General features: G+C 44.5%; 1 protein-coding gene across 7 annotated transcripts in view; it reads right to left on the reverse strand.

Annotated features, from left to right (window-relative positions):
- PDZD2 (PDZ domain containing 2) overlaps positions 1-27,610 on the reverse strand; it is a 379,689-nt gene that overhangs the window by 70,252 nt on the left and 281,827 nt on the right. For 5 of the 7 annotated variants that reach the window (XM_087867951.1, XM_045787182.2, XM_087867953.1 and 2 more), the window contains 3 exons: positions 18,356-18,857; positions 9,109-9,251; positions 6,059-6,191 (listed from right to left, as the gene is read on the reverse strand). In XM_087867951.1, coding sequence (XP_087724077.1) covers positions 6,059-6,191; positions 9,109-9,251; positions 18,356-18,857 — 778 coding nt within the window. Of the gene's footprint in view, positions 1-196; positions 488-6,058; positions 6,192-9,108; positions 9,252-18,355; positions 18,858-27,610 lie in introns of those variants that run through there. The other 2 variants (XM_087867952.1, XM_087867954.1) reach the window with 2 other exon arrangements.

The following is a 27,610-nucleotide window of genomic DNA, read 5'->3' on the forward strand; positions in this document are numbered from 1 at the left end:
GACAGCTAGTTCTCCAGGCAACACAAATTCCCTGAACTTTAGATCCTTTGATAGCGTCCTGCCTTGCGCTCAAGTACAGTTTCAGCCCCCTCATGGGCAGGCCAGCATCTTAGAGCTGTGGCCTCTGCCCGGCGCTCTAGACACACCTCCTTCCATTCTCGCCTCCACCCACACCTTCCACCCCAGCCATACTGACCTTCCAACGCGCCAGGCTCTCCCTTGCCCTGCTCCCTTTCCTACTAGCAGCTCCCTCTGCCCAGCGAGCTCAGCTTCCTGCTCAGCTTGGGCACCCTCTCCTGCAAGCCTTCCTGGACCTTTCCAGGAGGCATCCCGTTTGCCTTTCCCTTCTTCCCGAATGTCCTTTACTGTTTCCTTCATCGCCTCGCATGGACGTCTGACTATACCTATCTCTCCTGCTTATCTGAGCGTCCTCAAGCTGAATGCCATTTCTCCTCCTCGACGTGTCCACAGGCCCAGCACACAGCTCTAATATCCGTGTGCTCCTCCCCCTCACTGCTCATCTCACTAGCATATGTTCCCTAGAAAGAGATTAGACTGTTGATTGAATCACGACGCCCAAGTGGAGACTGATAACGTCTCTTCAAAGAAAGCAGCCCTTGAACAATTTTTAAAGGTCAACAAAATACATGGAATCAGACTCCATTAAGATTAGACTATAACAAGGACTCCTCCATAGCCCTTCCTTCCTACGCACAGACAAGGCCACCGGGGTCAGTGGGAGGCAGGCGAGGTCACTGAGGCCATGTGACAATCCCACAGGCAGAGGAGGCACACGCAGCCACCGAGAACTCTCTGGGGAGAAGCCACAGCACAGGAGGCCAGGGACCAGGGCTGCGGCTGATCTGAGGCCAGAAAAGAGAGAAATGTGTCCTCCCTTCTCCCCCACCAGCCACTTCTACAAGGAAGGAAGCCTGTGGAAAGTTTTGATCACCATATTCCTTGGGGCTTGACAGAAAGGAGAATAACAGAAGACACCCATCTTAAACAAGGGGTATTACAGACTATCCGTGAGTTGGCGCCTGGTGACAGTGGCGTTTGTTACTAGCTTGACACACGTCCCACCTTGGAGGCACATGAAGCTCGTTCATGTCAGGTCGGTCATGGTGAATACTGTACAGTTAGACCTTACCTCGGGGAAGGAAAAAGCCATGAAGCAAAAAGCGAGTTCAGCCCTCTTGTGTGAGGTTAACTGTGCTAGACCGATAACGGAAAAGAGTTTTTAAAAAAGATGAAGGTCCCAACTGGTGAGTAAATGGCACAACAGCTACAGGATAGAAGACTCCATGGTCATTAAAAATGGTGCTACAGAAATGCACTTTCTGAGGCAGAGAGATGCTTACGGCATGCTACTTAACGAAAAAGCAGGTGAGAGACGGTATTAGCATTTTCTTTTTTAAAGATTTTATTTATTTATTTGACAGAGAGAGAGACAGCCAGCGAGAGAGGGAACACAAGCAGGGGGAGTGGGAGAGGAAGAAGCAGGCTCATAGAGAAAGAGCCTGACGTGGGGCTCGATCCTAGAACTCTGGGATCACGCCCCAAGCCGAAGGCAGACGCTTAACCGCTGTGCCACCCAGGCGCCCCTGGTATTAGCATTTTCATAATGGATGTCACAATAAACTGGCTGTAGTGGCATGTGACAACCATAAAGGCGAACGTTTCTCCAAGTGCTTCTAGGTCTCACCCCTCTGACCAGCTGCAGTGTCCGGGCTCTCTACATGTCACTTAACCCTCCGGACATTCCATGAAGGAGTTACTGATTCTCACCGTGCAGGTGAGAAAACCGAGGTTTAAAAAAAAGGCAGCAACTTGCTCAAGACACGCAGCTTTGAAAGGCTGCGCTGGCTCTGCCGTCCAGCGGACTCTGCCTCCAGGGGCGTTCTGGGCTCCCGGGCTCACATCCGTTAAAAATACACGCCTGGAGGGACAGACCAGGTAATGGATAGAACGACTGACGGTGTAATGAAAATGTTATTTTCCTTTTCTTCTAGGTTTTCTACATTAGACGTAATAAATGCATATTACTTGTTAATAAAAAGTGCTAAAGAGAGAGAAATCTGTATGGATATGCATGTGCTTCCAGAAATATCAAAACACACTGGGAGAATCTGACTTCATTCTTCGACAGCAACTTTCTAGGCTCGTATGTACATGCAAACAACGTATCTGTATGGAGACATGGGACATCCTGTATCAAGGAAAGTAACAGCTGTATTTTCAAAATGATGCCCTAAATTTGGTGGCAAAGTGACTATTTTCTACAACATTTTACATTTTTATTATTCTTTTTATTCAGCAAATCAAAAGCTCTTTTTTCCTCCCTTCCTCTCTTCAAATGTAAAGACGTAACAAAGACTCTGGATCACTTGCTCTTGTTGGATAATGGAGAGGCACAGAGGCCAAGAGTTGTGGAAAGACGGACTTCTCTCCGATGTGGACGGGCATCATGGAGGGTGGGGAGTGAGTTTAGGAACAAAACCTGGGCAGCTACTATAGCAACGGACTGCCTAGGTGTAAACGGAACCTATGGGAAGAAATGAGAGGTCTCACTCTGACGTCTGCAGCATCTTCAGGCCTGTCGTTCAGGACAGATGGCCAAGAGCAATAGATTGACAGCGAGAACACCCATTCTGGGGCCCCAGACCGCTTCTCAGCCCTACAAAGACCCAGTGAGTGTCCCTAAAGTCAAAGCCTCCAGCAGGAACACATTACCTTTCTCTAAACCCATTGGCTCCGAGTCCTTTATATCTTATTTGCCTAGCGGGCAGCTTGGTGCACAGGAAGAAGCATGAAACTGTGAAGTCTTATGGACCCACGATGAAACCTGTTTTTGCCCCCCACTGCTTGTGTGACCACTGGGTAAACTAATCAGCCACTTCGATTTTAACTTCATCTTTTGAATAAAAAGAACTAATACCTCTCTCATGGGATTTGAAGAATTAAGTGAGATCAGAGGGAAAAGCACCCGGCACCCAGTGTGTGCCTGTACATGTTAGTATCCTGTCTTCGAGTCAGTGAGTGAGACCACAGGTCAGGCATCATCCAGGAAACTCCCTTGTATGCTCCTTAATTATGCTTACCCATAAGTGTACTTTTTATTATGTAAATTTTAGGTAGTACAATATTACAGTGCAATATTGGTTTCTGGAGTGGAATGCAGTGATTCATCACTTACATACAACACCCAGTGCTCGTCATAGCAAGTGCCCTCCTTCATACCCATCCTCCACTTAGCCCGTCCCCCACCCACCTCCCGCGGTCAGCCGGGAGTTTGTTCTCTATTATTGAGTATTTTATGGCTTGTTTCCTCTCTCCTTTTTTCTCTTTTTCTCCTTCCCATATGTTCATCTATTTTCTTTCTTAAATTCCACATATGAGACTGCATAGTATTTGTCTTTCTCTGACCGACTTATTTCACTTAGCATAATACATTCTAGCTCTATCCTTGTCATTACAAATGGCAATATTTCATTCTTTCTGATGGCTGAGTAATATTCCACTGTGTGTGTGTGTGTGTGTGTGTGTGTGTGTGTGTGTGTACACACCACATCTTCTTTATCCATTCATCGGTTGATGGACATTTGGGCTCTCTCCATAGTTTGGCTATTGTTGATGATACTGCTATAAACATTGGGGTGCACGTATCCCTTCAAATCTGTACATTTGTATCCTTTGGGTAAATACCTAGCAGTGCAATTACTGGATTGTAGGTTAGTTCTACTTTTAACATTTTAAGGACCCTCCATATTGTTTTCCAGAGTGGCTGCACCAGTTTGCATTCCCACCAACAGTATAAGAATAGTTCCCTTTTCTCTCATCCTCGCCAGCATCTGTTCTTTCCTGTGTTGTTATTTTAGCCAAACTGACAGGTGTGAGGTGGTATCTCATTGTGGTCTTGATTTGTGTTTCCCTGATGATGAGTGATGTTGAGCATCTTTTCATGTGTCTGTTGGCCATCTGGATGTCTTCTTTGTAAAAGTGTCTATTCATGTCTTCTGCCCATTTCTTAACTAGGTTGTTTGTTTTTTGGGTGTTGAGTTTGGTAAGTTCTTTGTAGATTTTGTATACTAACCCTTTATCAGATATGTCATTTGCAAATATCTTCTCCCATTCTGTAGGCTACCTTTTAGTTTTCTGATTGTTTCCTTTGCTGTGAAGAAGATTTTTATCTCAATGAAGTCCCAATAGTTCATTTTGCTTTTGTTTTCCTTGCCTGTGGTGACATGTCTAGTAAGAAGTTGCTATGGCTGAGGTCAAAGAGGTTGCTGCCTGTGTCCTCCTCTAAGATTTTGATGGTTTCCAGTCTCAGATTAAGGTCTTTCATCCATTTTTGAATTTATTTTTTTGTATGGTGTAAGAAAGTGAAGAGTGGACCTTTTTTGTTTTTATTTTATGATCTCTTTGTGTTCATGTGTTTGTGGATAACAGCTTGACCTAGAAGAGGTTTTCTCTTTCCCATTTTCCGATGAGATGAGAGCAGATGAGAAAAGTCAGCATAGAAATAAAGGTTTGGCGGCCACGGTATAATGCTTGTGCAGGAACCCCCGCATTGTTGAGCCACAGACTGTCTGGAGGTGGGCTGTGCAAACACAGGACTCAGTGCGTGTGAGTGTTTGAGACCCGACGGTGCTTCTCAAACCCCATCACCTCTGGCTGAAAGGGGACTTGCTCGTCTTCCCCTTGCCGCATTTCCCTCTTGTGGAATTCAACACACTGAGAGGGAACATCCTTGCTCTGCTCTCCTTTCTGTCCCTAGTGAGGAGACACCAGGGTGCCCCGTGGTATCTCTGAGAGGGGAGAGGAAGCCTGTGGATGGAGACTGTCTCAACCCTGCCTCCGGGGCCTCAGTGCCAACCCTTAATCCTAAGTCTGTGCCAAGGCTCTGTGCTCTTGTCGGAAGCCTGAGAGTCTGGGTTAAGGGATTGGGGTGAGAGGTGTAAAAAGAGGAAAACAGATTTTCCAGATAGTTCAAAATATTCTAATTATTAAATACTCCCCAAATAGGTAATACATCTTGTAATATAAGAGGGAAAATACAGAAAAACTGTATGGATGTTAGGTTCAAAAAAATAATAGGAATAATAAGGAAAGAATTAGCCCTACTGGCAAGAGTGTATTGTTGAGAAGAGTTGAGGACTGGGGTGGCTTCGCATCCCTGCTTCCATGGACAAGAACGAAGCCCAGTGGCTCCCCTGCACTAGCGCCTAAGTCCTGTGGGCGCTTTCCTGTCTTATCAACAGCAGATGGGACCATGGAGCAGAAGCAAGAGGGCTCAGGTCCTCCTCTTTCTGGTCACACTGCTGTGGAGGCCTGCAGCCTTTATCCAGGGCGCTAAGGCTGGTGATACCAGGGACAAAGTGGATGCTGGGGGCCCAGGACATCGGTACTATTTTAACACACTCCAAGGATGGGGGTACAAGCAGCACCAGCCTGAGCCCTCGTGACAAAGAGTGGACAGCCAGAGGGAGGGGACAGCCATGCTGTGTATCAAGAGCCAGGGTCCTGGTGCTGCAGACAGCATCTAGGCCTCTGTGAGATGCAAGCCCATCATGGGAGCTCGGCCTCACTGTCTCATCAGGAAAACAGAGGAAAAAGAGGGGAAGGGTGGCTGGACAAACAGGATTCACAGGGCCAATGCTCTGTGAGGCCATGAGTCAGAATCAGCCCTGAACCTTTCTTCCTTTGGGACCTCGGAGAGGTGCCACTCCACACCTCTCCTTCATCCCTGCTGTCCAGTGGATATCCAGGTCTCCTCTTCAGCTTCTCTCTGGGAGAGGTGCTACTCTTTTTACCTTGTTCTTCTGTCCACCCTACCACGCCTCCCCTTTCCTCAGTCCTATTACTACTCTTCCATCTACTAAATATTTCAGCTAAAGGCCGCCCTCATGGACTTGCCCTGTAGAATCACAGCCATTTAAATGGCTCCAGTAAACATGCAAGTGTTTGTGTGAGTGTGTGTGGCACGGGGAGGGCTCAAATCCAAATTCGCCACCATATTAAAAATGTTAAAAACCGAAAACAGAAACAAACCACCTACCTTGCTGGCTACCACCAGCTGAACCATTCCAGTGGCAGAGCGGAGGATGGCCACTGCTTCCTCATGGGACAGCCCCACCAGTAAGTGACCATTGATTACCAGCAGCTCGTCTCCTAAGGACAGTCTGCCGTCCCTGAGGAAATGGAGATGGGAAAAAAAATCCCTTGTCAAGATATTCTGGGCTTGAGAAGGGACATTTTCCTGGAGCTGGGGAGGGTCATGAGACGGCACAGTTAAAATCAGGCTAAGGAAAAAGTAGAGATGGCCAGCGACGGTTTGGGCTGGGATTTATCCTTTGGTCTGGCTGGCTCCTGATACCCACTTAGGAAAGCTCCATGATTTCACACAGTCGCCTGGTAGCAAGCAAGTTCTTAAGTTACCACCATATCCTGCATCAACCTTAACGAAATGCCTCCCAGCCAGGGGGAGACAATGATAGAGGAACCAAGACCCCAAGGTTTTTGCATAGTCCAGTCATTCTGTTCTCAATCCTACTGCCATCCTGCCCTCACAGCTAAGTTGTCAGCTGAGTCGCTGAACTAAGAACCCCAAACAAAGTTATCTTAAGCTCAACAGAAAGCCTTCTCTAACCTGCTGTCCTCTATCTTTTCAGGTGACATGGCCCTGGCCAGATTTCCTCTGTGGCACCTGGGACACTACACTACATGTGCTTATACCCCTCCCCCCCCGCCCCCGGCCCGACTCCCAACACACATGCAGAGTTATAGGACCTTGAGGATAAAGTCTCTCAGTACCATTTCCATCCTACAGCCAAGCTTCATCAGAAGGATGAATACAAAATCGAACTGACTGACCAATCTCCTGCTGTTGCAGGTTTCAGACCTGGTCTACAGATTTGTTGTTTCTTTATTTCCTCCAAAGTAAATTACAGCTGACTTAGAGCTTCCTTCCCACTGGGCTGGGGCTGCCTGCCCTAGTGTGGGTTGAGGGTCTGGGGTGGCACACTGTGCCAGAGCATTGTGCACGCGCCTTCAGTCACGACGGATCAACAGTCCTAGGGGTTCCACTTGAACCTCCAGTGGTCTGGTCTCTCATGATCCCAAAGAAGCCAGAGGGTTTTCATCTCCATTACTAAATATGGACTAGGAAATCTGGTGAGGGGGATGGGCCCTAAGCCTAGGGTTCCACCATCCCCTCTGAAGGCTTTCCATCAACACCCAAGGTGCTACTGTGGGACCTGCCTGTCCCTAATATACCTAGATTCACCCAACTTTCTAACATGCTGACTCTTCCCACCTTGCTTTCTTTTAGCAAGTCAACCAGCTTCTCTCCATGCTTCCCTCCCTCACTACTTTTTTTTCTCAAGCCTCCAGGGCATGCATCATAATCTTTTCCATGAATTTAGGCTTTCACAGAAGACAGGTGGCACCAGACACTTCTGACAGCCTCTGATTTCTGTCCTTCAAAAATCCCTAAAGCAGAGAAATGCTAAGAACCCTGCTAGTTGGAAAGAGAAAGGGAATAGGAAGCCCACAGAGAACTGGAACCTCAAGGAGGTGTCTGGGTGGGCTACCGAGAAGGAGAGGGATTCAGGAGAAAAAAAGAACACAAAGTTCTGACCGGTGTCCTTGAATTTATTCAACACCATCCCTACCCCCATCCCTTTTCTTATCTCCCGCTTCAATTCCATCTGTCTCATCTCCTGTTATTAACTAGAATGCCCCACATGTGAATTACATACTCCAGAAGCAGAGAGAGACATGCACACAACTCCAGGCTAAATGTGAAGAGAAAACGGTGAAACCCACTAGAAACAGCTCACATAGAAAACAGACAAGAACCGTTCTACATAAGTTTATCTCTGGGCACAGGAATTTCCTAATTGCCAACTTTCCAAAGACATGCTAGAACCTAAGACCTAGGATTAATGGGAAAGTGGCTATCTGATGGGAGTTCCTCAAGGCATACCGCAGGATAAACACTAAGCTCGTAATTCTTCCATAACGACCGCCGCCCAGAAAACGGACAAGCGCGGTTATTCTCATCTCTAGTTGTTGGCATCTTACTCTGAGACTAGAACTGGGACATGACACACGTTGATAGTTTGTACCCTTGTCCTCTCCTTAGTCTTCCAATCTTTACCTCTGGCTCCTTCAACTCCACTTCATGAGATATATTTTTCAAAGCCCTCTCCGTCTGGGGCAGGCCAACATCACTCAGGTTTTCCCTATTCCCCTTACAACCAGGGTACCTGGACTGAACACCAAATCCCCAACTAGATTTACCTCCCTCATCCATGAAACTCTACCTTTATACACCTACTGTATACGCATGGGCACGCAACATGTGTACACAGCCCAGCGTGCCTTGCCAATAGTAGACACCCTGTATACATGGAGGCAATCAGCTAGCAAGGCAAAAGCAGGCCGTGTATTTTGGGATAGTTAGATCCTTGTAACTTCAAATGGACTTCTTTGTTCATGCTCTGCCTAAGCACTGTGCTTCTTCCTACTTAAGATGATAGTTCAGATTAAAAAAGAAGTTTTGAAGTATGAATCGTTCGGGTCACAAGGAAAAAAATTCACATTTACTTTTTTCCCCTTGGCATCTACAGGACACACACATATAAGTGTGTGTAGAATCCTGAGAGAACTGACACAGCGCAGGAACTATGGTCACATTTAAAATCAATTACTTTCCCAAGTCATTCGCCACAATCCTACCGGGGTTAGGATGTCAGGCACGCGGTGTTCTGTGGCATCGCACAGTCTCAGTGGGGAACCACATATTACCAGTATCCCGAAAGTCAGGATAAGTAACAATCACTGGAAACTCAAAACAGACTAGAAAGAAATCTGCCCTCCCATTTGGATTGGGAGGGGCCTGCACTCTCTCCAGCAATTAGCCACTTCCTGTGCCCAGAGGGGTGTTGAACTGGAACTGCTCATGCCTGATTTTCTTCCAAGCTCCAGCAAAATCTTTATGAACTCTAATTACCAGGGCTTTGACCAAATGGAAGAGTCCTACACCCGGAGGAAGGGAAGGGAGAGGATAAGGAGGCAGAGAAAAAGGGAGAGTTATCTAGTCACCTGTGAGCGGCACCTCCTTCCTTCACTTGAGTGACAACGATAGCGTGAGGTGAGCGCTTTGATCCTCGGCCTCCACTAACCTGAATTCCCAGCCCATCCGATTCTTTAAGCAGCTCCATCTTCCATATCCGGCCAACTTCCTCCTTGGAAGAAAAAGTGAGCACACTGTGAAGTATATGGACAGACACATGGCATTGACCCAGGAGAGTGGAACTGTCAGGTCAAGCCAAATACTCATCCGTTGTCAACAGGTATTGCAGATGACCACAGAAGAAAAAGCTCTGTGTGTTGGATCAGAGTCTCTAGCTGCCAGTCCTGTCTAATAGAACGTTCTATGATGATGGAAATGTTCTATATCTGCACAATCCAACATGGAGCTACTAGCCACAGGCGGCTATTGAGTGCTTGAAATGTGGGTAGTGGCAACTGAGATGCTAAATATTTTATTACATTTAGTTTTTAATTAAATTAAATAGCTACCTATGGCGAGTGGCTATAATATTGGACGGCAAGAGTGATTATCCAATTTCCTGACCAGGATTCTGTTAAGTAAAGCTTCTTCTGCCTGATACCCGGATACCGCTGTGTGTGTAAACACGGGCTGTGTCTGGGTTCCTAATTAATAAAGGAAGATGAAAGGAAGGCAAAGATAGGTCTTGGTGCTCAGAGACTTCAACTAATTTGAGCCCAGCTCTGCCGCTTAGTACTTAAGAAAGTCCTTATGCCTAAAACCCTCAGTTTCCTGGCCTCTAAAGTGGGGATAATTAGTAACACTTTCAGGTTTGTCATTAAGATTAAATGAGATATTTATGGAAGCAGTAGTGCTTCTGGCACCTAGGAGAGACATACTGAATGCTGACTGGCACGCTTATATTATTTATATATGCATATATACAAGTTAGAACCATCATATTGTAATAGACCCTGTGGTACTGGAATAGCATTGCATGGTGACAAACGGTAGCAACAGTTGTGGTGAGCATAGCATAATGTGGAGTTGTCCAATCACTATGTTGTACACCTGAAACTGATAAAACATTATGTGTCAACTATACTTCATTAAAAAAAAAAAACAAAACCCATCATGTTGAATTGAATCTCAAAATTCCTTAGAACATAAAAATGAGATCTTTGGTGGGAGAAACCGAAAACAGGAAATTGATGAATTTGTTATTGCTTCTATAGACATTGGTCTGTACACTCTTTAAATACATTAAAACATGCTTCAATCCTTATAAAAAAAAACACTAATCAAGTCTCCAAGTCCTCTGGACCATGGGTAGCTCTTCTGCTTTGGTTAATTCTCCACTTGACTCCCCATTTTACTCTGAGGCTGCAAACATATGCCTGATGCAAAATGTTTGAGTTCCTTCAGATACTTGGTTGTTCAGAGAAATGAAAGCAAAACCTTCCAAGGTGATTTCCTTGGGGGGTCTTACGTTAGGCTCACTCCTGCAAGTTCTTTTTATCTCTAGGTCTATGGGTATGGGTCACAATGCATTCCTCAACATATAAAACAAAACCATGTCCTTTCCTCATCCATCAGGAAGGTCCAATGGAACCAGTAAGGTCCAATATGGACAAAGTCATCCTCCTCCTAGAAATAGGCAACCTTCCCATTTAAGCTGCTTGCAAAAGAGAAAGAATGTTAAGTATTCAGAAAATCTGAAATACACACCGTCAGAAACTAAAATGAAACTTTATGCAATAGTAATAAAACCAGATGTTAAACAGTCACTGATGTGCAGCAATAGGAATGTCTGGGGAAATTATTAACAGACAGAGACCTGTTGGATCCTATACTTTTTCTAGTACAGCACTGCTCAGCGGGGCTCCATTGCTCTGGCAACATGCAGTGGTGCCAACAGTCTCCTTCATCAGCTGACCACAGACAAACGATGCCTGTCTGGCCAAATGTAACTTCAGAAGTCACTGGCTTACCACAGTAGTTCATGAACTTGTCAACAATCCCTATATCATCCAATCATTTCACTTTGGACTCCATGGTTTTTGGTCTGTTGCCTCTGACCTCTGGAACACCTTTTTCTCTTCTCCATTCAGAAATAACCTCCTGGCCTCCAAAGTCTCTCACAGCTCCTCTCTTTCCAAAAAGCCATCCTTGAGAGTCAGTGCTACTGACAAGATGGCAACTTTCAATGCTTCTAGTACATGAGGCCGTATGGCCTAGTGGATGGCCTCAAAGGGAACAAATTCAGGAATGTGCTGATTAGCTGTTGTCCTGGCTTGCTCCTATGGGCCTACCATATGGCTGCCTCCCTGGGCCTAACAAAGCAGCTGAGAAACTAGAGCACAATGGTAGCTTGACTTGTTTTTTCTATGGAAGATAGCCATGGCAACTAGGGTCTTAAAGATATGGGACAGGGCTCCTCCTCCCTCTCCCGGTACAGAAAAGCTGTGAACTACCTTCCCTGAAGCAACAGGGAAGATTATTAGAGTCCAGAAATAAGAAAATCCATTTGGCTTTTGCCCAAATTAGTAAAAACCTTTCCATTCCATTACTAGCTGCACCATCATTTTCCCCATCCTACCATCTTTTTGTTAAACAGAACACGTTACGTATAGTTCACAGAGGGTATGACAATACTAGATATACAGTCCTTTCTCGTTTTTAAATGCTTTTAGAAATAGAATTTGTGGCAAGAAACATGCAAAACGATGATCACGGAGAAAGAATAATGACCTAATGTATACTCTTGACAAAAGAGCTAAAGACTATTTTCATTAAGAGCATTCACATGCCCCCTTCATACCCCTGCCCAACACACACACACAAATAGTTAAATGCAAAATAAAACACATCTAAACAAAATGGCTTCAGAGGGCAGGGATGACCAATCTGTAATACAGCCCCCACCTCTACTAGTCGAGAAGCAGATCTTCTTTTCCACTTTTATCCAATAACATGAATTTTTTCCTCCATAATTGAAAGTAGGAACTATAAGGGGGGAGTTCAAAGGAGCCCATGCAAGTTTCCCTGCTCTGGAATCTCTTGATCATCTGATGAGGAGTTCAGAGGCACACAAAGGAAGGCACAAACAGGAAGAAAGAGGCAGATGTTATCAGTCTCAATTGTCCAACTGTCAGTATTAAACCTAGCTGCCCACAGCTAAAAGCAGGGTTCAGTTACAAATAAAATCAGCGTCTGAAGTTTATGAGGCTAAAGCTCGCACTGGCAGAAAATCAACAGGCCAACTTAAACATAATGATATTAAAGTATATTTCCAACTGCCTCCTTACACTTCCACTTGGGTATCTAATACACACTTCAGTATGGTCAAAACAGGACTCTGCCTCCCTCTCATTCCTGGTTTTCCCTCCTCCATGGGAAGAGCACCATCATCTACTCAAGCTAAAGAGGATATGCAACCTAAAAGGTCACAAGTTATCTTTGATTCCTCCTTCTATTTCCTATACCCAAACCATAAGCAAGATCTGTAGGTCTTACTTGCAAAACACACTCACATCCATCTACTTCTGCTCTTGCCTGCGCCACTGCTGTCAAGACCACAAGCATCGCTAGCTTGGGGTATCACAATAGCTTCCAACCTGGTCTCCCTTTTTATTTTTTGCCCTCTCAATCTCCTATTCTCCATTACACTTCTAAGGTGAACTTTTTTTTTTTTTTTAAGATTTATTTGTTTTAGAGGGAGAGAGAAAATGTAATCGGGGGCAGAGAGGGAGAGAGAGAGAGAGAATCCTCAAGCAGACTCCCTGCTGAGCGTGGAGCCTGACGTGGGGCTTGATCTCAGGACTCTGAGATCATGACCTGAGCCGAAATCAGGAGTTTGCCACTTAACCAACCAAGTCACACAGATGCCCCTCTAAGGTGAACTTCTAAAAAACATGATGCACTCAGCATAAACCTTCCAGTAGCCCCCTACTAGACTCCGACTGAGGTCCGAATCTTTGAGATGGCACACACAAACCTGTGCATCTAGTCCCACCCACGCTCCCAAATCACCTCCCCGTGCTCTCCCCATCACTCACTGTGCTTCGGTCTCTCTGCCCCTGGAACACTCCCTCACTCCTGCCTAGGACTGCTGCGTGTGCTGGCTCCTCCCTGGAAATATTCCGCCCCCAGAGTTTGCAGGTCTGCCCTTTCCTGACACTCAGGCTGTAGCACCAACACTGCCTCTTTAATGAGGTCTTCACTGATCCCAGTTTCAGCTAACTCCCCCCCAGGTCACTGCCCAGACATCTCTCACTTAACTGCTTTATTTCATTTATAGCACCTGCTGTCACCAGCTAACATTCAGATTCGCTTATTTGCCTGTTTATTGCTTGTGGCCCCTTATTCGTGGTACGTACCACCGGACAGGAACCTTGTCTCCCATTTATCAGTGGGTTCTCCAGCAACTAGAACAGTGCCAAGCACATAACAATATTGCATAAATGCCACAGAATTAACAAATATAGGATGTTTATACACTAATCTTATGGTTTTTCAGAAGTTATTGAGAGTGACATTAAGAGGCTCGCCCAGATGGGAAACCTGCATGTTTGCCAATGTTTAGCGTGTGAACACCCAATCCAGTTGTAGGGACGATTGAGTTCTGAAACAGATCCTGTCTAGACAGATGGCTCAAGCCTTTGCTTCCTTTTACATTGGCTTAAAGGGCAATGAGACTCTGTCAGCTTGTTGAGAAAAAGCCAAACCACGCAAAACTGGATGCTATGGACTTTTGTATTAATGCTGTCGCAGTGCTACCCTTTCCTATAAAACGCCAATTACTGTGTGATGCTCACACATGCATCTCTTCACGGAGAAGATTTATTTACAAAACAGAGGCAGTACATTAAAGGGAGCTGTCTCGGCAGCATTTAAATGACCTCATCTTCTGCTGGAGCCAAAAATAATATTTCACAATAGCATCTTTTCTCCAAATGTGAGAAGAAACATCATCCAACTAGAATTTTACTGCAGTAAATGGTCTGGCTTTAGCTGCAAACTTAGATTCTGAGACTGTTTGCCTATCCCTTCTTATTTAGAATGATCAGTAAGAAATGAAAAGATACGTGATCCATGTCAGAGTTGAGGTTCCTGAGTCATCAGACCAAAATGTTCAGTTGATAGGTGAGGAGATGGAAGCTCAGAGGAAGAACCTGGCAGCCTGATGGCCACAGAGTGGGGGACGGACTAGTAGGGCTAGAACCCGGTGTCCCATCTCTCAGGCCTGGAGCTGTTGGGTGCTCTCATTAATAAACAGGTGGAAGGCAGCGAGCCAGGACACAAGGACAAACAAGGTCCTTGCCCTTCAAGTCTACTGGGGACACAACAAGCCACATGGTCACTGGAATATGTGAGATTCACGCATTGACAAAGATGAGAAGGGGGCACTGTAGGAGCCGGAAGAGGAGATGCCTAAGATGGGACAGGTGGCAGAAGGGCCGCGGAAGCCTCCCAGAGGAGTGTGTCATGGTGTTTCTTCCCCGAGAGATGGAAGAAGCTAAGCTACATGGGGGAGGGGAGGAGAAACAGGATATAGCAAGAGTAGCATCTGCAGAGGCTCAGAAGAGATCGTGAGCATAGTCTTTTGGAAAAAACTGTGGCTAATTCAGCCCAAACGGGGAAGGGAGAAAGCAGTGAGAGACGAAGGCAGAAATGTAAGTACAGATCAGACAGTGAAAGGCCTCCGGTGCTTCACCCAGCGAAGAAGTTCGGGTATGCCCCTGAAGGTAAAGTGCACCCACCCACAGGGCTTACGCTGCAGTGTGTGTGAGCACGCACACGTACGCTTGATGCGCTCTCTTTCGAAAGGTCTCTCTGGTTGCTGTGGGGACAGATGATGGGATGACAGTGGACAGTGAGATGGGTAGCAGAATATTATGACCACCCACGTGGGAAATGAAAGGAGTTCGGCCCGACAGGAAGCCGCAGGAGTGGGAGAGAGGAGTGGGTGTGCAGGGAGACCCTGAAGGGAGCCGGGGTTGACGGGATCAACTGGACAGGGTGGAAGGAAGAGGGCAGCATTTCAATTGACTCCAGGATGCCAACTACCCCAATTTGCTGGGATGAAGGCATTTCCCAGGATGTGGGATTGTCAGCACAAAACCAGGGAAAGTTCTAGACAAACCAGGTAAGTGGCTGCTAGTTGAATCTCAGGTTTCTGGCTTGGGCAACTTTATGGGTGGTGGGACCTGGAGCATTGGAGCCGGTTTGGTGGTGCAGGAAAGTCAGGCATCGAGCTTCAGGCATGACGTGAAATACCCAAGATGGAGACATACTGCAGACAGGTGGTAGAGAGCTCAGGGTGGGGGAATCAGGAGAGAGGTGAAGCAGCAGACACAGACTGAGGAGAGACATTACCACAAAGAAGGACAAGTTCACTAGTGACCATGGGGGGCTTACTAGAATAGGACCGTCCTCATGCTGTTTCTGCTGGATGCAAACATCCGGGACGACCCAGGAGATGTCCTGGGTGTGACTCTGAGTTTCCTTTTCCTGCAGATTCGGACCTGGGGCAGCCTTCCTGAGGTCTCTGCTGAGGGCCTCGGGAAGACGTCTGATACTGTACAGGGTGAATTACAAGTGTCAGGGTGAGACCACAAACGGACCCATAGACACACACGCCAGCTCTGAATAAATTTGCCTGGCTGCCAAATGGTAGGATTCTTTTTTTCACTGTTATGTGACTAAGTTGTATTTATTTTTTTACCATGATGTATCACAAAAACACACATCTGTTGTAGTAAACAAGAACTTGTTTACTAAGTTTGTAAGAACTCTCCCCTTGCATGAATAATGGTCTTCACCAGACAGGGAGTAAGGATCTCTGACCTCAGTTCTAAAATTGCTTATCTAGGTCCTAGGAGATTATGTTCTAGACAATGGGCCCAACGTTTGTAGTTTAAAAGATTAATCTGGTTGCATATGTATTATTATGTGTTAATATTTTATAGAAACATACGGTTTTTTAAAAAGAAGATATTTATTAGAGGAAATATGTTTCCTATAATTCTGTTAAAGGGAAAGAGGATATAAAAACAAAGACTGAAGATTTATTTTCATGTAACAAATAACAGTCTATGAAAAAGAAGCATCCAACAAATAAAAATGGTCTGAATGATTATAAGCCTTTTCTGTAATTTATTAAGTCTTTGTAGATATATTAAATCATTAATAAAGCAGAAACGGAACAATGCTGACATGTTTAATCTCCCATTATTCAAATGGAATGGAATTTTTTGCCCCAAGGGCTTAAGAGGTAAATACCTAATCTTTGTTTTTCTGGAAATTCCATTTTAGCATGACCTTGGGCTCATCCCGGAGTAAAAATAAAAATCTGCTCAGCCCAAGAACCTACAGGACTTTCTGTAATGGTCTACTGGTTCCAATCTGGGTGCCATCTGGATGTGGAGGAAGCTCTGAAGACCTACTTCTTGCCAACTCTATCAATCCTGGGTAAATGCATCAAATGATGATGTTTCTGGGGTTGAAAAGGGTGTTAAAATATATTCATGCCTGAGAGGGTATGTGGCCTATGCTGACTTTCTAAGATGGAAAGTATAACCCAGGGTCAATACTCAGTCTATAGTTTATGGACAGTTGTGAAGAACGCAAATTCCAGATGGCAGGTCTCTCTTTTCTATAGGCACGTGGCTTAAAAAAAAAAAAAAAAAAAAGTCCCAAAAGCAAAAGATCTAGGTTTTTTCGTTTTTTTTTTTTTAAATCACCGTTTCATTTATATCTTCTTGGACATTTGACCTTGAGTGCAAAAACCAAGCAAAGAAACTCTGATATGTGTAGTCTTCAGATAGTCTAATCCAGAAATTGAATTTTACGTTATTGCCTTTAATTAAGATGAGCAGAGAATAGTAGCCTCTTAAACACTTTTTTTTTCTTTTAAAGTCATTTCCAAATTATGCCCATTGTGTCCTAGGCCAAATGAAAGCCCGTTCTTTGGACTGATATGAGATTCAGTCTCTTTTGGTAACTTAAACCTTCAAAATGATTAAGAGAACCAACACTCCCTAACTTACTCATTCTAGGCTTTCTGCATAGTCATAATTTAATCACTAGGAGAAAAAGTCATATCCAAATAGAGTATTTACCAATAAGAAACACATTATAATCTTTTTATTGTCCTTAATTCTTTTTTGAGGGGAACCATAAAGTTTGTAGAAAATCATTGATAGAGCCATTATTTTTTTCTTCTCCTTCATTTACACATTCCATTTACAAATCATGCCTCCTCTGGGTAAGGCTTTATGAAGATCACTGAGATCCTCAGATGAAGGAACATGGTCCCTGAGAGAGGGGCTATTTTAATTCCTCTCCTCCCATTATCCAGATTAGCTATGAAGCCGAGCAATAGGTGAAATGGCCTTACCAGAAATTCTATTCCCTGCCAGGGTACCAGTTCAGCAGCATGCAAAGCTGAACTTGATACTTCTTCTGTGCCCATTTTCTATCTTTCCAACTTTCTCTTTCATCCCGAAAGGGTGTCTCCTGGAGGGACTCAGAGAGGGAACCAGTCAGAAGCCAAGTAGTAAGATACTGCTTCATCAGGAACCCACAAGAGTATCTGCCAAGAGGATTCTTGGAAGGAACGTGCTCACCCTAAAGAAATATCACTTCGAGAGAGAACGTTGGTTATAATGAAGGAGACGATTTGAGGCTAGAAGTGTACCCATTACCATTCAGAGTAACCACATGTGCTTTGCCTTTAGGGAAGAGCGACCCTGACCATCACAGCTGGATACCATAGTATCAGAGATTTCTGTGAAATTTCCAAACTTCCCTGGAATTCAGCAATTTAATAACATGAACCCATAAAAATGTCACTGGTTTTGAAGTGTTAAAAAGAAAAGCAGATGCTTCTCTGCATGGTGAACATCCTTCCTGTGTAATACTGAGCCTTGAATGTTGCTGCTATCAGCTGCCACCAGGAATTCTTGGCCCTGCTGTGGCAATTCCACTGGGGATGGTAGTGATAAATAATGATGCAGTTCAAGTACTTTATCTGGGTCTCATATGACTCAAATTATTCACAGAAGGCTTGAATTTTCCACTTAGGATCACTCAACTAGTTCTTTATTTAAGTAGGATAAAATGACTTGGATTTTTTTTTTTTTTTTGTTATTGTTATGTCCTCTGACCATTTATCACAATAAATGTGTTGGCTTCTAAATACAAGGCCATCTTAGATATATTTTCTAAGCCTTAAAAGCAACGCCAACAGTACTTCTTTTAAAATTCAGGTTCTATAATCACACCAAAGCTTACCCGCGCCAGGCAGTCACTCGATTGGAAGTCTGTCTTCCCAGATTTTGAGAAGCGGCGTTTGTCATTGCTTGTGGGTAGAGAAGCATCTGTCTTTGGAATGCTATGCTCTGTCCCTCTGTCTGCTTCTGAACTGTCTAGATGGGATCCAGCCAGCTCCTTGAGAGACTCTGGGCCATTTTCTAGCTCAAAAGCATGACCATTTCCAAGTTCAGGGTCTGGGCCATTGTCCAGCTCAGAGATGGGGTCATTGTCCAACTCACAGCCAGGACTGCTCTTGGTTTCTTCAGTGGCCTTCTGGGTAGAAGGCCTGGAAATGACCCCAAACTTTCTTGCGCGCTTCCCCTTCTTCACAGTCTGGTCACCCAGCTCCAAGGTAGGCGTCTCTCCTGGTTCGGAGCTGCTGCTACCGTTGCCGTTGTACGGAGAATGCACTTTGTGCTTGAAGCGACGCAGCATGATCAGGTAGATAAAGCCGCCATTCCAGCACTGCTCAGCCAGGTAACTGCAACGAACATGGGTGCCGGTTAAAACCCTCGAACAGCCTTCGTGACCAGCGCGTCGGGCTGACACGTTCAGCAGCGCACACGGGACCCCCACCCCAAGCAGCTGAGGTACTAAGCTTCCTAAAGAGGCTCAGTACTCCATTCTTGTAATCTACGTAATTGTCGATGCTAAAAATAACCCCAAACAAACCAAAACCCCCATGAACTAGAAATTACTCATGAAAATGCCCTAGGGTAGGTAGTTAGAAATGGATTTCTCTATTCACAGAGCCAATCCTAACATATGATTAAAAAAACAATAATTCTCCATTTCCTCACTGATTTCTTGCATCTGAATTATGCTAGCCTCCCATTCACATAGTTTAAAAAATTAAGAAAAAAAAATTTTAAGTGAACTATGCCCAATGTGGGGCTTGAACTCATGACCCCTATATCAAGAGTTGCATGCTCCAGGGACTGAGCCAGCCAGGCACTTCTCTGTTCATATAGTTTTGCCATAATTACTCTGCAAGTCCCCAGGGTAAAGAATATCTGAAATAGATTAAGAGAAATGTAAAGCTCTGCTCTTAGGATCAAAATATCAACTGCACAACAACAAGGACCTCTGCCTCACAGCATTTAAGCGACAAAAGAAGAGAGGGTGGAGGGATGTTGGCTGGTATCAAGATGCAACTTCCTGATAATGGTCCTAGTTTGGGTTGTTCCTGGCGCACAAGGAGTGTCATTTGCAGTCTGTGTATCGCATTAAGAGGAACCCCAGCATAATGAAAAACATGCAGACATAGGGTGACTGGGACAAAGCAGGCTGTTGGAAACTGTGTCAACCAGGAAAGTCTGAGAGGGAAGAGGGGTGCTTAGCTCAAAGAAGACAAGCCAGGCTCGGTTGTGTTTCATGTATCTGGGGAGTGCCAAACACTCAGGAGTAGGAAATAATATAAATGAGATGATGCCTGTGAAGCCTGACACACAATAGCTGGTCCAGATTGAAGGAATAACCATAAATAGAACAACAAACGAGATAAGTAATTAGTGGTGTTCAGGGCCATTAAAGCTTTAGCAACCCCCCCCACAAAAAAAAACCACAAAAAAACCCACAAAAACCCACTTGCTCAAAGTCAGGAAACCAGGCTGGGCTAGGCCCTCCACTCATGCCACCCAAGATAAGGAAGCACAAACCCCAGATGAACCCAGGGAAATGCCTCCACCATGGAATGTTGCCACATTCTACACATCACCCGGTCAGAAGCAAGGAATGTCAACAACCAAATCCTAAAGGAGTTGGACCTGCTTCCGGCCTTCATGTGCCCCCAGAGAGGAGGCTTTGTTGCCTACGTCCTCAATAAGTGAAAAGCAGAGAACTTTTTCAAGTATACCAAGCTAGCTGCTCTCCCTCCAGGCCTGAAGCTCAGACCCGAGAGCTGGTGCAGTCAGTTTGCAGGACGGGGCCAGGTTATAAGGAGAGGTGACCAGCTGTGTTTGGAATGTACTAAATTCTGGGCCAAAGGCATGTATCACCCATACCTAATGGTCAGGTTAATGCAATGACAGTGCCAGTCTCACTGAAGAAGAGAATAATTCTGAATTTTTACCATGGAGTAGAGTGAACAAGAGAGACGGGTCCTCGAACAACCACCAAAGTCAATAAAAACTTTCTTTGTTCCTGGGCTATAAACCATGATAATGAACTTACACATAAAAGCCAGGTAGATAAAAGGTACCACACAGACCTCGGGTTGTTCTATGTAATACAGTGAGATGAACAGGTAAAGAACAGTCCCCCAGAGTCTAGTAAATGAAAATTAAACTTGGTTCTCAGCACAATTTTTCTACAATGTTTAGGTTTCATTTTCTTGAGTTGTGTATTTTTTTTTTCCACCCTGGAAAAATTTCTGTAAAGGTATAAAATCTTAAGAGTCGTTATTAGCCAGGTTGTAAGGGTTTCTTTGAGCAAATTGCTACTCTTAATGTAAGACATATGCCAGATGTTATGAAAAAACAGTATAGAGTAGTAAAAACAGGACCAGGGAGAGAGTCAGACGCCCAAGGTCTCATTCTGGCTTTGGCCTAACCATGTAAAACTATGGTGATTTTACCAAATTTCCATCAACCTATGAACGGATAGACAAAATGTAGTATATTTCTATAATGGAGTATTACTTAGCAATAAAAAGAATGAAGTATACTCTATCACTTAAGTGAGGCTTGAAAACATGATGCTAGGTGAGGGATGCTAGACCACAGAAGGCCATATGTCATTCCATCTATAGGACATGTCCAGAATTGGCAAATCCACTGAGACAGGAAGTGAATCAGTGGTTACCAGGAGTTGGGGGGGAAGGGAGAATTGGGACTACAGGTACATGGTTTTTTAGGGGTCATGGAAATGTTCTGAAATTAGATAGTGATGATGGTCGCACAGCATAGTGAATATACTCACTGAATTGTACACCTTAAAACAGTGAATTTTATGTGAATGGAATTCTGTCTCACTTAAAAAACAATAGCGAATATAATAATTTTTGCCAAGTTTTGAGTTGCTTCTTTGATAGGTGCTCCTTAAGATACTCTTTACAGAAGAAGAAATTGAAGCTCAGAAATATTAGTGATGAGCCCCGGTTCACATAACCACCAAGTGGTCGACCCAGGCACTCCAGCTTCCCAAACCCCACGTGCACTGTGTGAGGTTTCAATCACAGTAGTGTCCTCCTCTGTAACATGAGGGTGTGAAAATGGGTCATCTCCAAGGTGCTTTTACATTTTAATAACTGTGAATGCTAGTTTCTTGGGAAGACTTCTAGGGATTAAAGGAGCAGGCCATCCTGAAGGTCCCAACCCAGTGCCAAGGACAAAACTGAACCCTGGAAAAACAGAAACATTCCTTTATGCCCAAGTTGTCCTAGGTCTTCTGGACATTTACCATCAATCTAAAAAGATCCCACCTGCAGAGGCAATTCCTTTAGAATTGCTTTGGGGATTCTGGCTTTTGCATGAAAACTCTGAACAATTTGATGGGTTCTGTGCTGAGGCCTTCTTTTCAGTGCTGAAAAGGGAGGCCCGTTGACCCACAGTATAGGATATGGAATATTTCTACTCTCACGGAAGCTCCCAGAGCCTTGTGACTGAGGTTATTTTATTCTTTCTGCAGGGTCCACGCTCAACAAAATTGCAAAGCAAGAGGAGTTTATCTCCTGACTTCCTAGCAATAAATAAGGCTCTGACACCTTCAGGGAACTGTGTGACAGGTTATTTTATTCCTTCCGGACACGGAACCTTCGAAGGTCGTCCCGAAGACAAAGTGTAATGAATGAACTATGGCTACCACAGCAACTTGGTGAGAAGACTTTGAGGCAAGGGGTAGTTTCCTTGTAGTTCTTCTCATCACCTTATATGTAATGCCTCCACTTTCCCTATCCATTCGTACCAAAATGACTTACCCAACTTTTCCAGCACTTTCCTAGCTAATTCATACTTTCAAGTCTCTGTTCCTATTCAAAAGAACTCTTACTCACCATTAGAATCTTTAAACTTCCAACTCAGTCTTTGAGAAAGAAGAAATGGAATACAATCCTGGTCCAGAAAAATAGGTCTCTTCAACAACAACAGGTAAACTTAACCTTTTGGGAGCTTCTCTACTACATAATTATTTTTTGGTTTCTTTCCAAAATTTGAAACTGACCTCTGGCGTGTAAAGTTATTAATTTAATTCAGTTAAAATTTATTTGATTTTGACCCTCCCAGGATGGTCTTAAGATAAATGACGAAAGATAAGCATATCCAGAAATGGAGTTCCAAGTTCTAGCCCAGAACCCTCCCTCTGAAATGTGTTGAGGTTCCTCACTTCACTTGGTCTTTGGAAGCATCTTTTGTGACTAAATCCCTTCCCACCTTCCTTTTCCCTCAAAATGTGCTTTAACACCCCCCCCCCAAAAGTTTTGAGCACCTCCTCTGTTTCTTGATCTTCTATCATAATTCTGGAGTCTGAGCTCTCCAGGAGTGGGAGGCCTAGGAAGGGTCAGCAGGTAAGGCTGGGTGCTAGGAAAAGCTGGAGGAATAAAGCTTCCTGGAGTTTAAAGAACAAGGACAGGCAGGCAGGAGATAAGAAAGTGGCAAAGACATATGGGTGTAGGAAGGCCAATGACACACATTATTTGCCCATGCCCCAATTCTATCAAAAGAAGGCTTGAGGCAGCTGTGCAATTTTGATATTCTACTCTGTTTTGCCAATTATCTCAGAAGAAGCAATCTCCAGGTGCCTTTGAAAACCATCTTGGGCATTTGGCCATCAATTACCGATGCCTGGTACATAGTGTGAACACACAGAGGGGTGTTACCAGGCAGAACCATCGGTGTATGTGTAATTCAGAGTAACTTGGATCGACACCCTTGGGCATTGGCCTGTACCACAATGCCATGAAAACACTGTATAACGCAGACAACGTAAAAGAATTCTAGAACTCAGACTTTTCTGCAAAGCAGACATTCTTACTTCATCTGAGTAAGTCTGGTCCCCAGTATAGACAATAGGAGAACAAACACTGACTGCAAGATGTTTCTAGATGAGTTCCTATGACCAGGTATGAGTTTTACAGAATGGGACTGCTAACAGCCACTCTAACACACAGGATGAATGGAGATCAACTGTTCTTGCCCATGACTGCCTCTCGCCTAAGAAGCAAGGGGAGGTTAAGAAGATGTTTGCAGTCCTTTGAAAACCTGCTAAGCCTAATTAACCCAGAGGGCTGTCTGAGGTTGTAAATCTGCAGGTTCCCAGAGGAGGAGCGGGTTGAGAGGAAGTGTTAAATATATACAGATTAATTTCCCAGTGAAGTCTTGGCTGGGAAACGGAGGGAGGCAAGTTCGGACAGCTCCGTAAGAGGGGGTGGGAAGACGACAAACATTTCCTGGGGAGCCAGATTCCCCAAGGGCAGGCTCTCTCAGGTGCTGCCTCCCAGCTACTTGGAATTTTAGGCTTACTTCTCCCCGATTCCACAACCCTCCCTGGAATGAGCCAAACTTTCTTTCGGGGACTCTGCAGGCAGAATTTTTGGGCTGTATATTGTGCTGAGAAGAGTGACTGCTATCCCTGTGTGCTCATATAGCCATTTCTAACTGTCTAATCAGCCCTGATTAGATGGATGGAGACGGGGCTCAGGCACGAATAAGGCGCTGAAAATAGACCAGAGTCTAAGCTTAGAGTATAAGCGAATAGAACAGCGTATTCCAGCTGCTGCATGAGGGAGGTGACGGACGCAGCCCAGGTTTGCTGATTCTCACCTCCTCATCCAGCATAAACAGCTGCAGGTCAGCAACGCTTTCCTCTCTCCCTCATCTGGAGTCGAGAACAGAGAATATGAATACAGGAATCTGTTCTCTTGTTATAAAATCTGTATTTAATTATTTTTTATCATACAACTTGGATTGGGAAACACAAGTTGACAGTCAAGAATGGGATAAATATTTATTCAAGAATTTTTTTCTGAACTATGATACAATATTAGCCGTTCAAACCCAACCCAAATTATCAGCTACCAAAACTTGCCACCACCACATAGCTTAGCAGTAAAATTTAAATCATCCCCATCTCTACACCAGGACAGAGATCCACGTTGCCCTGAAGGGAATTGGGGCAAAGATGCTGATACTCTGGCTACTGCTATTTCTATGAATAATAAACCGCCTTTCATCTTTGATCCAAGAATCTCATGCTTTCCGCCCGCATTCATGAAACTGTGGCAGGCCAGCTTGGTTAGCTTACTGGTAGAGTAAAATCATAGTTCTTGGCGTATAGCAGGATAATGTACAGAGTAACTCAGTTTATAATTGATCCTGCTCCCCAACTTCGAACTTATAGAAGGAGCTTGATGATATATTTTTCCTTGACACCAGTGGCTAAGAAATAAAAATAGCTATGCATCTTACACAAACCAATACTGAATCTTTCTTTAAGGCCTATCAGACAGAGGTGAAATTATAGTAAGAGGAGTGAGAAAGAAGGTGGGTGCTCTACCCTTTGCTTCTACAGACACGGATTAAATTCGGCACAGCATCTCAAAGGCAGAAGCCACATTTGTGTTCAGCAGGGTTAAGTATACTCCCTTCTGCCCTTTCCCTACTTGAATTCCATTTCCTGCAACCAGTGGCTGTAAAATCCATTTCTGTGCGGAAGCAGAGCTGGTTCTCTTTCTGTTTCCTGCTAAGAGCTTCTGGATATAAAGGGATGGGGGTGGCAGAGACACTGTAGAAAAACATTGGATACAAAGCAGCTAAATCCTATGATTAATGGAAAAAGCTGTTTTGATTTCCAAGCAATAAGGTATCATTGATTTTCATATTTATCTTAAAAATTCCCATCTCAAGCTAACAAGCATGATTTAAACAGCTTCTATGCTAGGATGCACCACACATTTTCAACCCCAGGACAGCTTAACAGCAAGGGAACAGAGCTGTGGACCTTTCTAATGTGTAGCAACAGGGTCACAGAAGTTTCAGTTTTCCTCAAAGGTTTTCATGCATCTTACTTCTGCACAAACCAATAAAAGCCACCACCTACCTTGTTGAAAACAGAAACTCAGAAGCTAAATTAAGTAGAAAATGCCTGATCAGTGATGAGAACGGACCTAAGAAAACATACTACAGAGATACTGTACTGGCCCTTAAAAGAGAACTCCCAGGCTTCTCTTTGCAATTGATTGCATTTCTTTATTAAATTACTGTGAATGAATCAGGGTTTCTTATAACTCTATGAGATCAACTTGCAGCCTATACGGAATCAAATCAGAACTCCAGCCACGTAGCTTGGCTAAGTCACCTGATGATGGTCACATTTTCCCTGGGGGGCAGAAGGAATGCTGGGAAAGTCAGACTTTGCTGTGCATGAGTGAGTCAGTCTCACCTCATGAGCGGAGTGATGAGCTCAGAAAATGTACATGGGAACTCCTCACTTTTTTCTTTTATGCCATAAAGCTGTTGTTTTTGTTTATAAAATCACTACTTGCTCATTACAAATTCATTCATTCATTCATTCATTCATTCATTCATTCATTCAACAAACAGTTGTTGAGTACCTCTCATATGCCAAGCACTGTGAGGCATTTGGGGGTACAGCGGTGAACAAAACAATGCCCGTCCTTGTGGAGCTTACTATCTAGCAGGGGGAGGTACGCAATGAACAGTAGACCTGTTAAAGCATCCAACGGTAGCGTAGGTGAGAAGGCGAGACGGGTTCTGGCAAACAGAAAACACTGACCAGGGTGCAGAGGATCAAGCACGCCAGGAGTTGGAAGAGCCAGGTTGAAATTTTAAATGCTGCTCCTGAGGTGGCCCCACTGGGAAGAACACACTGAACAACGACTTGAGGAAGACGAAAGAGTTGGCCGTGCCACTGCCTGGGAGAAGAGCGTTCCAGACAGAGGAAGAGCCAGCGCAATAGTGGTAAGTTGGAAGCTTGCCTGGCGCGTTTGAGGAATAGGTGTGTTTGAGACAAGGGGCGAGCGAGAAGGAGAGTAACAGGGACTGGTTTAGGGAAGGCTGTCTAAGCTGCTGTAAAGACTTGTGTGTGAAATGGGGGAGCTGCTTAGTTTTGAGCAGGGGAGTAATGTGATAGGTACTATGTTTTAAAATGATCCTCTTTGTTTCTGTGTTGAGAATAGACTGTGGTGGAGGCAAGGGTAGAAGGAGGGAGACCAGATGGAAGATCATCTTCAGAAGTTCCAGCAAGAGATAAGCTCAATGCTAGAGTAGCCGTGGGGGTGGTAAGAGATGGGCAGAATCATGATCGATTTTGAAGGCAGAGTCAATAGCCTGTGCCTTTGGATCTGATACAGGGTGAGAGGAATCCAGAGGTCCTGCACGGTGTCTAAGTGTTTGGCTTTAGCAACTGGAAGGGTGGGGCTGCCATCACCTGAGCTGAGCAGCCTTTCGGGCCTGGGGCTCTCCGACCTATTCCGAATGCATAGATCCATTCTTTCCGACCTATTCTGAATGCATAGATCCATTCTGGAGTTAAGTTCTGGACATGCTGAGCTTGAGATGATTGCGTGGGCAGCTAGATGTCTAAATCTGGATTTTGGAGCAGAGGACTACTCTGGAGACAGAAATCTGGGAGATGTAAGACTATTAACAGTATTTTAAGACCCCAGAAGATAAATTCCTTCAGGTAGATTTTCTGGGTCCAAGGTTCTTGCTGGTCAAGAGCATATTCAAGGGTTTCCTATATAATTCTAATCTTTCCTCTTAAAAGGGGGTTACAATTTAGCATCCTAGCAGTAGTGTCTTAGAGAACTGTTCGTTCCTGAATACTGTCATTTTTAAATCTTTGCCAGCCTGTCAAAACCTACCTCATGTGATAATTTGCAAATCAGTGATGACTAGTGAGGTCAAAATTCTTATTAGTCATTTGCCTTCTTTGAAAATTGCTCACTTATGCCCTCTGTTTGTGAAGATCTTCATATTTGTACCCCCCTAGCATGGTGGCTGTCACTTCATAAGCACCAACATAAAAAGGACAGGTCAATGAGAACTTCTTTTTAAAAAAAAATCCTTTTTAAAAAAATTACTTTACTGAGGCCCTCTTTGCACAATATAGAGTTCATCCAGTTCAAATTCAGTATTTTTAGGAAATTTACCGAGCTGTGCCACCATCACCATAGATCAGCTTTAGAACATTCTCATAAACCCATCAAGATCCCCCGTGCCCGTTACCATTAATGCCCATTCCCCATCCCAGGCACCACTCTCCGTTTCTATAGGGCTG

The sequence above is a fragment of the Ursus americanus genome, chromosome 15, assembly GCF_024610735.1.
Source record: "Ursus americanus isolate L20-20 chromosome 15, mUrsAme1.1.p, whole genome shotgun sequence".
NCBI lineage: Eukaryota > Metazoa > Chordata > Mammalia > Carnivora > Ursidae > Ursus > Ursus americanus.